General features: G+C 45.6%; 1 protein-coding gene across 7 annotated transcripts in view; it reads right to left on the bottom strand.

The window, feature by feature from the left end:
* Window positions 1–8,049: 8,049 nt before the first annotated feature.
* Window positions 8,050–14,113, bottom strand: part of LOC123061212 (tetratricopeptide repeat protein 5) — a 39,086-nt gene continuing 33,022 nt past the window's right edge. For 4 of the 7 annotated variants that reach the window (XM_044484194.1, XM_044484195.1, XM_044484199.1 and 1 more), the window contains 3 exons: window positions 10,061–10,130; window positions 9,532–9,603; window positions 8,050–8,612 (listed from right to left, as the gene is read on the bottom strand). In XM_044484194.1, coding sequence (XP_044340129.1) covers window positions 8,496–8,612; window positions 9,532–9,603; window positions 10,061–10,130 — 259 coding nt within the window. In that variant the 3' untranslated portion in view covers window positions 8,050–8,495. Of the gene's footprint in view, window positions 8,613–9,531; window positions 9,625–10,060; window positions 10,131–14,113 lie in introns of all 7 variants that reach the window. The other 3 variants (XR_006428769.1, XM_044484196.1, XR_006428768.1) reach the window with 3 other exon arrangements.

The following is a 14,113-nucleotide window of genomic DNA, read 5'->3' as shown; positions in this document are numbered from 1 at the left end:
ATAGGACTTGTGGCCTCGGCCTCCGCAAGTGAAACACTTGAAGGAACTCGTCTTGACGGTCTCATCGGTTGGGGTTGATGATGATGAAGCTCTCGGCTTGAAGTTGCTCGTAGTAGGATGGCTTGTAGTTGACGAAGCTTTCTTGGAACTCGACTTGTCGATGTTGGTAGTAGAAGGCTTTGTAGTCGGTGTTGGAGTCGTTGAAGCTTGGTTGTTGGAGAAGCCGTAGGACTTGGATGAGAACTTGGCATACTTGAAATCATCTTGCACTTGGCGTTCCGCTTTGGTAGCTTGGTGCACTAGCTCGATGAGATTTGAGTATGGTTGGAAGTCGGCGATCTTCTTGATGGGATGATTGAGTCCATTCAAGAAACGTGCCATTGTTTGCTCATCATCTTCCGTGACATTGGCTCGTATCATTGCAATCTCCATCTCCTTGTAGTACTCTTCAACGCTCTTGTTCCTTGCTTGAGTTGTTGGAGTTTCTTGAAGAGGTCGCGGTTGTAGTAGGTAGGTACGAAGCGTGCTCTCATGACATCCTTCATTTGCGCCCAAGTAGTGATGGGTGGTTCACCTCTTGCCTCTCGGCGCTCTATGATTTGTTCCCACCAAATGAGGACATAGTCTTGGAACTCAAGGGATGCCATCGCGATCTTCTTCTCTTCTTCATAATTGTGCAAACGGAAGATCTTGTCAACTTTCAATGCCCATGAAAGGTACTCTTCGGGATCGTTGCTTCCGTTGAACTTGGGCATGGTGAACTTGAGCTTGCCATAGCGTTGCTCTTCATTGTGTTGGGGTCGGGGATGATGACGCCCATGTTGTTGATGATTGTTCAACTCGTGGTGCTCTTGGCGCGGAGGGTTGTCAACCTCTTGTTGCTCTTGTCGTGGAGGATCTCCATTGTCTTCATGATCTTGAGGAACTTGTTGTTCTTGACGTGCTTGTGGAGGAGCTTGTCGAGCTCGAGGAGGAACTTGACGGTGCACGCGAGCTTGATAAATCCTCTCGCGGACTTCTTCGCGAAGTGCTTCGGCATGTTCATGAGCTTGTCGGCCTCGGTCGGCTACGGCTCGACTTGAATCGCGTAGAGCTTGTTGTGCCTCAAGTACTTGAGCGTCACGGAGTTGTTCTTCTTGACGTTGTGCCTTGACATCTTGAGCATTTTGGTGTAGACGCGCTCACTCTTCCTCTTCATGTTGTTGTTGTCGTTGCCGTTCTCGTGCTAGTGCAAAGGCCTCTTGAGTTTGACGTTGTCGGCGCTCTTGAGAGTCGGTGTCGCGTAGGGGATTGAGGCTTACTTGACGATCGTTGCACGCGGCTTGGCGAAGAGTGTTTGATGTCGGTGTACTTGAGCCGGAGAGGGTGAAGTCGGAGTGGCGGCTTGAATGGCTCCTTCTTGAAGTGGAAGACGAGCGGTTGAGCAACAAAGCATGAATTTCGTCCATCCTTGCGTCATTCTCTTGCTTGTGATCGTCGAGCTTGTGGTCGAAGTAGTCCCTTGTACGTTGCTCAGAAAGTCGCAAGTCGGCGGCAAGGTTGTCGATGCGTTCACTCATAGCTTGTTGCTCTTGATGCAAAGCATGTTGTGCACCAAAGAGGTGACTCTTGGTGACGAAGGAGTTCATGTCGTCGTCTTGCTCCATGAAGAGTGGGTTGGTAGAAGTACTTGGCATATCCATCATTCCAAGACAAATGTGAGTGGTAGAAAGAGAAGAACGAGTACCAAATGTACCTTGACCGAAGTTGAAAGTGGATCGAGGATCACTCCAATGTAGGACAAGGAAATAGCACAATTGGTACTAGCTCTTGTCGGTTTCTCACACCTACACAAGTAAAAGCTTTTGGTGGAGCTTGGTTAGGATGGTGGCACAAAATTTGATGCAATTGTAAGTGAGCTTCAATAATGTTGGAAAAGATTCGCAAGATGCAATGTAACAAGTAGACCAAGCATATAAGGTACACGGAAACACACACGCAAAAAGATAAGTGGGGTCGTGCAACCAAGGTTGAGCCAAAATGTGGAATCCACAAAAATGCTCTTGTTGCACAACACTAGAGAGACGCTAGCGCGATTACACAATAGGCGGATACAAGAACTTGTGCACAACCTACTTAGCAAAAATGCAACGACTTCTATCCCAAGTATGCTCTATGCAAGGTGTTGCTATGATATGATCCAAGATGATCGAGTATGACAATCTTAATGTTGTAAGATGCTATGGTTCTTGCTTAAAAGCTCTTTGCTTATCTTTCCTCTTTGCTTAAAAGCTTGTTTGGCTCTTTGATGGTTGAGCTCTTTTCCCATGCAATGCTTGATGAACCGATATAGCAAGTGAGTATGCGATGACAACTTTGTGACACAAGAGATGATACCAATATATGCAACAATGATATATGGATGATATGAGAAGTATGATCACTAATGTGCACAAGTCTCGTTGCCAGTAATACTCAATGGCTAGTCTCGATGGGTAAGCAACGCAAAGGAAGAAGGCTATAATGGCTATCAATGTAATGGCAAGAGTAATATGTCCAATACCAAGATGAGGTTACCGGTCTTGCTTCCGGTATGGTGTCAAAATGGTGGCACGAATACCAAGGTGTAATCGAGGTGGTCGTTGTTGATGACGATGTAGGACGGCAGTGATGATGTAGGATGGCGGTGATGATGTAGGACGCGTTCGTGGCGAAGATGAGCGGCGGTGATGTCGATGTCGAACCGTACCTAGATAGCCGAAACACAAAAGGATACGGTACCGCAACTCAAATTCTCAAACCTTGAAGTAGCAAATGTGTCGGAGAGCGAAATGGTCCAAAATGGTTGGACTATGCGGAAGCGGTGGAGGTATGAAGAAGTATATGTGGTATATGGTGGGCACCGGAACAAAATTTGGTGAAAATGGATTGAAAACGGGGCGGTGGATGGAGATGTTGCTGCCAGGGGTCGGATGTCCGGGTGGAAGACCGGATGTCCGGGCTTGACGGGCCGGATTTCCGGGCTCTGGATCCGGGTACGAACGGGATGAACACCGCGTGGAGAGGTCAAATCCGGGCGAAATTCGGAGGAATTTGTGGATGGAAATTGGGGGCAAATGGATGGGAAGCTAGATCCACTCAAAACAAAGCAAATCCACGGATCCAAACCAACAAAATCTCAACACACCAACAAATCACAAAAAAAATTGGGGGCTATTTTTGGTGGGGAATTTTTGAATTAGGACGAAAAACAACAAAACAAGGCTAGATACACAACGGGGAGGCTCTGAAATCATGATCAACATGGCTCATGATACCAAGATGATGTAGGGTGGAACCCTAATCGGCCGATCTTTCACGAAAGGAGCGGATCCCGCGAAGAACACGAAGAACACGAGGGGAAACACGAGGGGAAACATGAGGAGAAACACGAGAGAAACACTAAACCAACACAAGAAAGTCACACATGTGCTAGATCCTCGAATACATGGAACGGTACACGGTACATGATCAACTAGGGACGATACAATGGTAACGGTCTTCTCCATGAGGAGGTCTTGAGTTCTTCCCTAAAAGGGGTCTTGAATCCGCTTCGGGGATCTTCTCCGGTGGAGGCTCGAATCTCCGTGGAGAAGGTAACCAAGTGGATGAGCAAAGCTCTCACACAAACATGAGCTAAAACTTTGCTAACCCTAGAAAGTTGGGCGAGGTGGAGTATATATAGTCTAGGGGGAGAAGGGATACACGAGCCTCGACCCTTCACTGTGCGCAGACAGGGGAGGCCGGATGTCCGGGCTGGTCGGGCCGGATGTCCGGGCTTTCAGGCGACGCCGGATGTCCGGGCTGGGGAGGCCGGATGTCCGGGCTGGAGTGGTGGCATTTGTTGCTCTCGGGTTCGGAGGGGCCGGATTTCTGGGCTGGCAGCCGGATGTCCGGGGGCTCGAGAGAGGCCGGATGTCCGGGCTGGAGTGGTGGCATTTGTTGCTCTCGGGTTCGGAGGGGCCAGATTTCCGGGCTGGCAGCCGGATGTCCGGGGGCTCGAGAGAGGCCGGATGTCCGGGCTATCGAGGCCGGATGTCCGGGCTGTCGAGGTCGGATGTCCGGGGCCTGTAGCTTCTGGCGGTTGTGCTGCTGTAGTGGATGACGCTCCAGGGGCCGGATGTCCGGGTCCTAGGAGATGCTCTTGGATCCTTCCGTTGGTTCTCCTCATCCTAGGAGATGCTCTTGTACATCTTCATGCGCATCTTCGGGAGGGTCCTCTTGGTGCCGAATCATGCACAACACCTCAGACTTAGGTAGTAGCCATGTCTCATGCATAGAAAGAGGAAGTTCGGAGAGGAGTGAGTTCACCTTATCTTCGATAGCCTTGGCTCGGGCTCATGTCATTGTTCCAAGTGGTGTCGTTGGAGGTGTAGGTGCGTCCATGGGGATGATCTTGGGATGCTCCGCATCATGAAGGTATTCTTCCTTTATCTACATCATTTGCTCTGTTGCATATAGCCAAGATACATGTAACTCATTGCTTGCTCTAACATGCTCATCCATTCACATGCTCTTATATTCTATCTTTACATGATTGCTTTCCAAAGCTTTACTTGTTACTCTTCATATCTTTCCAAAGCTTTACTTGTTACTCTTCATATACATGTAACTCATTGCTTGGCCTATGCATGTTACATGTCTTTCCAAAGCTTTACTTGTTACTCTTCATATCTTTATCTAAAGCTTTGATGTATGTTGTCATCAATTATCAAAAAGGGGGAGACTGAAAGCACAAGTTCTCCCTGGGTGATTTTGGTAATTAATGTCAACATATCTCTTGTTGGACTAATGTTTTTATCTAGTGTATTTCAGATCAGTTCAACAATGGCATGGAAAGGACAAGAGGATGTGGAACCCCTTTCAAAATGCTAAGGACAAAGATTGGCAAAAGCTCAAGACTCTTCATTTCTATTTTAGTGATCCAAGATCATATTGAGTCCATAGGAAAGCCAATACTATTAAAAGGGGATGAGGTGTTGCTTAATGGTCTACTTGCTTAAAGTGCTTAGTGATATTGCTCCAAAACCCTCAGCCACTTTCTCATTTCCACATATATCCAAAACCCAAAGTCAACCTCAGCCCTACCAATTGGATCTATCCGGCGCCACCGAGTTCATTTGACATAGCCACTTCAAGAAACCCTAGACAATTCGGTCTCACCGATACGAATCTCGGTCTCACCAATACGGATCTCGGTCTCACCGAGATGGCCTTGCAATCTCTCTATTACCTGTTGTAATCCGAAATGTGCAATCGGTCCCATCGAGTTTGTTTGACCAACTCTCTTTTTGCTCTTTGCTGAAATCGGTCTCACCGAGTTCAAGCAATCGGTCTCACCGAGATGAGGTTTTGCCCTAGCCCTAGCACATCGGTCCCCCCGAGTTGATCATGTCGGTCCCACTGAGATTCCTAACGTTCACATTTTGAACTAAATCGGTCTCACCGAGTTCTTCTATTTGGTCTTACCGAGTTGGGTCAAATGTGTGTAACGGTTGGATTTTGTGTGGAGGCTATATATACCCCTCCACTCCCATCTCCATTTGTGAGAGAGCCATCAGAATGTGCCTACACTTCCACTACTCATTTTCTGAGAGAGAACCACCTACTCATGTGTTGAGACCAAGACATTCCAATCCAACCACAAGAACCTTGATCTCTAGCCTTCCCCAAGTTGCTTTCCACTCAAATCATCTTTCCACCATAGCCAAATCTGTGAGAGAGAGTTGAGTGTTGGGGAGACTATCATTTGAAGCACAAGAGCAAGGAGTTCATCATTAATACACCATCTATTACCTTTTGGAGAGTGGTGTCTCCTAGATTGGTTAGGTGTCACTTGGGAGCCTCCGACAAGATTGTGGAGTTGAACCAAGGATTTTGCAAGGGCAAGTAGATCACCTACTTCGTGAAGATCTACCCGAGTGAGGCAAGTCCTTCGTGGGCGATGGCCATGGTGGGATAGACAAGGTTGCTTCTTCGTGGACCCTTCGTGGGTGGAGCCCTTCGCGGACTCGCGCAACCGTTACCCTTTATGGGTTGAAGTCTCCATCAACATGGATGTACGATAGCACCACCAATCGGAACCACACCAAAAATATCCGTGTCTTCATTGCGTTTGCACACTCCAATCCCATCCCTTTACTTTCTTGCAATTGGCATGCTTTACTCTTTCCGCTGCTCATACTCTTGCCATGCTTGCTTGAAATGTATTGTGAATGCTTGAACTTGTGCTAAAACTCCTCCTGAACTTGAAGAACTTAAAAACTGCTAATTTTGCTTGTTGAGGTTCTAATCACCCCCCCCCCCCTCCCCCTCTAGACACCTCTTCTCAATCCTTTCAAGTTGAAAACAAGAGCAAAAGTGTTTGAAAAATAGATAAATTGGAGACGTATCAGGGTTCTTTGTATGGGGCTAGATCCATTGTCTGGCTCAGGGTGTGTCATCGGATCCTGACTTATGGGCAGATCCGACGAGCGATTCTCGCACCTATTCTGGGTCTGATACGTTTGCATCGAAGCGAGTGCATCTTGTTGCTCCTCAGTCTGGTCTAACACCCAGCTTGAGAAGACTAGTTCTCCGCAAGAATCCGTGGTGTACTCCAGGTTGCCGAGTCTGGCGAGTTGGCCTGGAGCAAAGGTCTCAACATGGCCTAGGTGGTCGGTGAAGTCAGCAAAATGGGCGATGTTGCCGAAGACAAAGATCTGGCCCGACACGAAGGTCGTGTCGATGTCAATCTTCTCGCCGATCTTAATCCCCGTCGAATCGCTATGACTACGTAGTGGGACCTGCATGGGCCACCAATGTCGGGATCGAATCCGACAGATGTCGGGTAGAGGGCCCCGAGCTAGTAGTCTTGACATGATGGTAACAAAGAACGAGTTTTTACCCAGGTTTGGGCTCTCCTTAAAGATAAAACCCTACATCTTGTATCGATTTGGGAGGGAGTACAAAGTACATGTGATCTACCACGAGATTGTTGTTTATCGTCTACAAGCCCTGCCCCTCAGTTTATATAGGTACCGAGGGGTCTAGGGTTATAACCTAGTCGTCTACGTACATAGAGAACGTGTTATAGACGACTATATGTCAAGTTTTCGGGAGCCTTCCTTTTATACACCATGGGACACCTCGATGTGGCCCACCGGTGAATGGATATGGGGTCCACGGTTTGGCCGAGAGATGACGTGATGAGTGACCCCCAATTCGAGACACCGTTAGAGGGGTAAGAAGGTTTTGTGGCGTCGCTGACCGGCTTGAAATGGCAGGCGTCCCGGTAGGTGGAGCAGCGGCTTGAATGCGGGCGCACGGAGTTGGCTTTTGTTCGCCTCATGAGGTTGAGTGTCGGGCAGGTGGATTACAGATCAACCGACTTGAATGCAGTATGGAGAACAAGCGGACAAGATGGAAGAGGCGGCTTGAATGTGGGCCCTCAGAATTGGCTTCTCATTCGCCACGAGAGGTTTTTCTGCATGCGTCTGTGTTGTCGAATGCATCGTGACGTCGAATGCATTCGTGACGGACGTCTGCACTTCCCCAAACCGCCCTTTAATTTTGTTCCGATTTATGTGATTTCAAACGTCCGAATAATCTTGACCTCCGTTGGATGACAAAATTGTTCAGACTATCTGGTCCGGACATTTAGGGACAATTTGGTGATCCGTCTTTGAATTGCCCTTGCTGCAAGACTTTTATTTTGCTAGCTTTCTAGTGCCATGTTTCTCCTATCACAAGGCCATGCACTTTTATTTTGCTAGCTTTGTAGCTTTTATTTTGCTATAAATTATGTGCCTTATTAAAACTATATTAGTGAAAACATTTTTTCAATATGAATTTAACGGTATAACTTTTGTTACACATAACTCACATTTAGTTGGTTAAATATTGACCAAAGTAAAATTTTGACACGCCATAATCATTCAAAGGGAGTATGATAGGTGGAGGTGATCCCGCTAGTTGCGTTGTTCCTTTGAGCCTTTGAGCGTCCTGTAAATTTGTTTGCTGACTTCTATAAAAATTATTATGCCAACGGTGTACTCTACAAAAAATATTTACATGGAATTATATGCATAATGAGTGGATGGACATCACTTAATAACCTTTTTGTGTACACTTTCTCTTGTACGCCTAAAAGTCCAGTACAACAAATAAGGTAATAATTGGAGTGTTTTTGTCACGACCCGATCAAGAGGGGATTGAGAGGGGAAAGGAGATCAGGGGAAAGGAGGAGGAGCAGGGTAGGTGAGAGCGAGGGAGACGTGAGGAAGGGGAAAGTAGTTAATCTATTTGCTCATTGCCATCGTCTGTTCACTCACACGGTTACAAGTAGGCTACAGCTGGCGTAGCACACACGCACACCCCTGGCAGGTGGGTCCCAGCCCAGCCTCCCCGCTGACTTGGTCGTTGCAAGTTCAGGTTCTGCACTTGCACTCTTCAGTCCGCTGCAGGTCCATCTGCAGGCGTGACAGTTTAGACAACAATTATGGTTTATGCTGCGCACGAATTGAAGCCCGGGCAACATGATGAGCAGCTGGAGCTTTCTCGTTGATAATAATTTGTTCTGGGAAGTCCACACGAATTGACTTGAACTTATAGCGCTGTTTAACATGGAAGAAAAGACCATGTAAATACTGAGCATAACAGGTTATGAAGCTGGTAACATCACCACAAAGAACATTACTAAGCCATATTTTCCTCGACTACCTTTATTCAAAAACAGTCAAATTACTACTCATTCAGAAATGTGATGTTGATTTAGATTAGTCAAGTGAAAATAGCGTCTTTATATTCATTCAGAAATAGAATTTGTAATGTTTAATAAGGTGTTCATATGAAAAGAATCGTCAATGTTGCATGCTAGAGCCCCACAAAAAAAATGTTGCATGCTAGAGACCATGTCTATGAGACCCAGAACAGCATGTATTGGTGAAGAGGGAGTAAAATGGACAGTAGATTTGTCCCCTCCCCCACGTGAGATTCTGAAATAAACTCAGGTGATTGGGATTTCACAATTAGGAATGATCTTTGTAATCTAGTTGCTGCAGGAACAGGTTATCCGGAGCACGTCTCCTGTGCACTACACGCTGAAGCCCTGGCCATGTTGCACGCTATAAATGCTACTGCAAGAATGGGATGCAGTCAAATCATATTGGAGACCGACTAAAGCAGGTGGTTTCAACTCAAGATTGCAATTCAGCTGCGCTAGGTTCTCTGTTTCAGGAAATAAAGCTCTTGATGTTGTTAAATTAGGTACTTGCCCAAGATCATGTAATGTTGCTGCGCACAATTTAGCTGCGTATGGAGCTGGGTTAGGGAATGGCAACTTTGAAATCTCGGTTGGCCATTTTCCAGACTTTGTAACGAACTCCGTAGCCGGCGACTCTGCCGGCATGTATTAGTTTAATCGAATACTAGTTGTTCCTTTCAAAAAACATGAGTAATGAGAAGAAAAAAACTGGCAGAAGTTTAATAATAGGTTTATGAAGAGTTAACAGGAGGATGGTATCAAAGGTATACCTGTTCTTTCCAAGATATATCTAGGATTTTGTAGTATGGTTCCAGCAGTACCACTCGATCGCCTTCTTTAATCTATGGCATACAAGGATTACACTAGAATGGTTACATAAAATACAGTACCAGCAAGAGCAACTTGGGGAACTTCAATATCGACGGGCTTGGTAGCTATTTAAAATGTAATGAATTCTGGAACAACAAAAACTATTGGCACATGAAGGACATTGGATCATACTCCCTCGTCCGGAACTACTTGTCGCAGAAATGGATGTATCTAGACGTATTTTAGTTCTACATACATCCATTTTTATCCATTTCCGCGACAAGTAATTTGGGACGGAGGGAGTATGTTTTAAGATTGCTCTTAGTAATCCCAATGGCGTGGCACTATAACAGCATAGACACCAGTTTATGTTCCATACATTTGACGCTTAAGCATGCAAGCACAGCTACACCCACTAGGATAAAATCATGACGCAGTATCTCAATTTCTCATATAAAAATTATTCAGAAGTGATATGAGAGATCTTACTGCTTCGTTCTGTAGCCCGTAAACTGATAGTATGAAATAAGACTGATCCAAGTCACATGTTAAATAATACCTGAAAGACCATAAAATTGTTGTCTCAGTGGAGTGTAGCATATAACTTTACGTATGAGATAAAAATCCATGACAATAAGTTACGCGTAAAGAGCGGCCGATGGGCTATGCCACCTGGATTTTTTACTGTGTCGAATAGGAATAGACAAAGGAGGTGAAAATGCATCGAACCATCGATCCTATTCCTGTCCTCGTCTCCTCATTCGCCTCTCTCGTTTTCTCCTCCCTCTAGGAGTGGCGGCTAGGGTTACCGCGACCACCGTTGCCGCCGCCGCCGGCCCATTCCCCATCCCGTGATTCCTCTCCTTCTCCCTCGTCTGCCGCTGCCACCCACCACTCACCAACCCCATTCCCAACAGCCACCGCCACCACCGGCGCCCCCACCCCTTCTCCCCTCCCCTCACGCTCTCCCCATCACAGGTGGCCTCCTCCTCGCACTAGATCGAGCAGCTGGTCCAGATCCGATGCAGGCTCAGATATGGTACACCCACAACGCTGCTTCAGCTTCGCCCCGTGTTGCATCTCCGCCTCCCAGCAGCACCACGATCTGGTCCTCCCCGTTCACGGCTATCGGCAGGAGGCGGAGCATGACGCTGCCAGCAGGAGAGGCGCCCTTCTGCGCGAGCGTGGCCACTTCTCCCCGGACGTCTACTTCGTCGAGGAGGTCATCACTGGATACGACGAGACCGACCTCTACATGACATGGCTCCAGGTACATGGTCTACACAGACACACAAATCCCATACTTTTTGATTTCTCTGGTTTGCTTCAGATTTATTGATCGATATGTTGGATGCGTCGCAGGCAAATGCAATGTGGAGTCCGCAGGAGAGGAACACACGGCTGGAGAACAGTACATGGGGGATCTGGAACCTCGCGTCACCCACGTCGACCAAGGCGGCCATCATGGTGAGTTCGACGGGAGCCGCGACACCGACGACATCCAGATCAAGCCCGGCTCCTCCTATATCTGGATCGACCGTTGCTCCCTCGATGACTACGACGACGGGCTATTGACATCATCAGCCAGAGGCGACGTTGTTGTTTTCCTTCCGGGACTCCAGAGTTCAGACGCCCATGGGCGTGGACTTGTGTGTGAGTGATCATGAGCTCTACTCTTCTTGAATTTTTATTTGGTGCATTGGAGAGAGTTTTAGACATGCCGGGCGTCATGCCTGTCAAACTGGGTGAAGCGTTATGCACAAATTAAGATGCTCACGTTCCAGTGATTTGCTAGAAGCAGCACTAGCCAATTTTACATAGATTTTCAGTGCATCAAGATGTGATGACTTGAACCAAAACCCGAACAAAGCCAAAATGTGATGATACATGTTTTGCTTCGAGACCAGTCTTGCTGCTTAACTTGAAAAATACCTATATTTTGTCACAAACTAGATGGGTTGAGTGATTCTTTGTTGGTGAAATGATCTGCCCAGATAATTAGATAGTGATAGTTAAAATTGTGTTGTGTTATTATTTTTGTTTTATCATGGGAAGAAGCCAAGCTTAGCAGGCGGGCAGAGGCATTAACGCAACATCAGTCTCCTAATCCACGTTTTCTAGAGTCGCCTGGTCCGCATTAACACAACCCACGCAAAAACTCGGCTGCTAATACAACGATGTTCATGTACACAGGTCAAAGTAAGCCACAAACAAACCAGCCCAAAATAAGCCAAGGCAAAAGACCGCCACATGACAAGGTATGTACAGCGTCTGGATTCTTGGGTGGTTTTTGACTGAATGTTGGATGGTGCTACGTGCAAGATGTTGACCTCTGAACTGACACTGGGTTTGATTTTTCTCTGTCACGCTTTCTGCAGGATCTAGCACTGGTAATATCATGCAGGTGTTGGAAGTGTACCTGCCAGTTTTGCTCGGATTGGTTGAAGAGGGTGAGTAATTGCTGCCATTTTTGGTTTTTTTGCTGTTTTGGTTTTGATGCTCGGCAATTCTGTATATTTTCTCCTTTCAGTTATCGTGTAAAATGCGCAGGTAGTGAGTTCAGGCACAGTGTGCAGTTTGTATGGAGTAATCAAGAGGACAAGGTCGAGCTACTTGCTTGCCCATGTCAAGCTTTGACCAGTATTTACTTCTGTCTTCAGCTCTAACATGGATCAAATTTTTGATTGCAGGAGGCGCTGTCTGAGCTGCACTTAATGGCCATGGTCTGCTTGCTGCAGGCCAACTCCCTGCTTTTTCCAAGGGCTTACGGCGAGGGTATAGCCCACGGGTCTCTGAAGGCAGCCTTACTAACTTACTATAAACTGAACTGCATGTAAACTCATGGTCTGGCAAGTTTATGCATTTATGAATTGGAGAATGTTCATCACCTGATGTGTGCTTCATGCCGATAACTAATGCATCATTTCTTGATAATGTACATACAGAGCAAACGTGCCACGGTAGACGTTTTCTTGAAACCATCTGGCTACTTGGATTGCGCGATCAAGTGCTCCAACATACACCATCAGAATTAAGGTAATCTACTCTTAAGCAGCTCGCCAGATAAATTGAAGATTTTTCTTTCCACATTTTAAAATATAATTATCTCGTAGCTCTGAATCATTGTTTATTTTATACAACTGAGAAGGATGAACTCCATTGTGCTGTCAAGCATTACAACAAGATGAACCCACTAATCTATGTGAAGCTGTACACACACCAGGTAATATTTCTATATGTTCTTGGATGATTTTCTTTTTTGCATGGAACACATTTTATCTCAACGAGTATTCTGCTTTGAGTAATCGGGTTTCAATTCCGTATTCATCGATGAAAAATGGTGTGCTTGATCTGAGGACTATTAGTTGTACACCTTTAAACAGCCAGTTCTCTTCATGCTAGATTTGCAGTTTACTTGATAAAATTAGGAAAGACCGGTTATTTATGACTTGGCACTAGCTGGTTATCCCATTTTATTTTGGCATTTTAGCAGTGCCATTTTCCTGTTAAAATCTAGGCAACCTTTTCTAAATAGCATATTATCATGGAAAGGTTTTAAGAGCAATCCAGAATAGAGGTCCAACCCTTAATCATGGTTATATTTCCTTCTATGATCTTCCAAGTTTCATGGCATTTTTTGTGTTGTGCCTGTTCCAAGTTTCATGGTATTACTATTTTTGACATATGCAAGAACACCTTCACCAACTGATGTAGCAAAAAAAAGTATGTGGATGATATGTACTTTCTGAAAATAATTCCTTCTGTTCTGTTTTTTCATTATACATTGATTGCTATTTATGCTTCTTTAGCAGTGACATTAGTCAATTTGCATTTTCTATCTTTTAGCTACACTGCCAAATCCAACGACTTTCATTTGTTCGTACCATTAGGCTGCAGGGAAATATTACTTTATGTAACATGCATGTTTTTTTTCTTAATCTGTTGTTGTTGCTACTCATTTCTGAAATTTTCTTGATGCAACTTCATTCGGATTTATGTGAATAAAAGCGTAAGGGGTTCAGTGGCAATGCTACAAAATAATTCCAGACGTGAGTATCTGGATCGCACTGCTGTTGGTCGTCTCATGTGCTTCGTACATCGGGCTTCTGACAGATCCAAGTCATGGCCTCATGGGGTCCCTTTCTTCAGCCAACTGAAACACTTCTTGTTAGCTTGTCTTTGCTTTTGGATTAATTGTAATGCATCATCTCACCCATTTATGATCCATGGGTGAGTCCTACATATGCCTATGATGGTTCTAACTCAAATAATATAGTTAGTTCTAAACTCAAATAATATAGTAGTATTTGTATGTTTGATCGATGCGCTAATAATAAATCCTAATGTTATAGCATACACACATATTAATGTACATAAGTGAGACTAGGACACATGACAGGAGATTGTGCCGACACAAGATAAGTGCGCACAAGCCTGCCTCAGGTGACGCCCCATCCTCTAGTAGGAACAAAAGAGATGCAACAATCTTGTACAGACTTTGTGAAGGAACAAAGTTGTATAGATTCACATACCTAACTCTAT

The sequence above is a fragment of the Triticum aestivum genome, chromosome 3A (genome assembly GCF_018294505.1).
Source record: "Triticum aestivum cultivar Chinese Spring chromosome 3A, IWGSC CS RefSeq v2.1, whole genome shotgun sequence".
Classification (NCBI taxonomy): domain Eukaryota; kingdom Viridiplantae; phylum Streptophyta; class Magnoliopsida; order Poales; family Poaceae; genus Triticum; species Triticum aestivum.
Note: the sequence above shows the minus strand (reverse complement) of the source record. Positions and strands in the feature narration are given on the sequence as shown.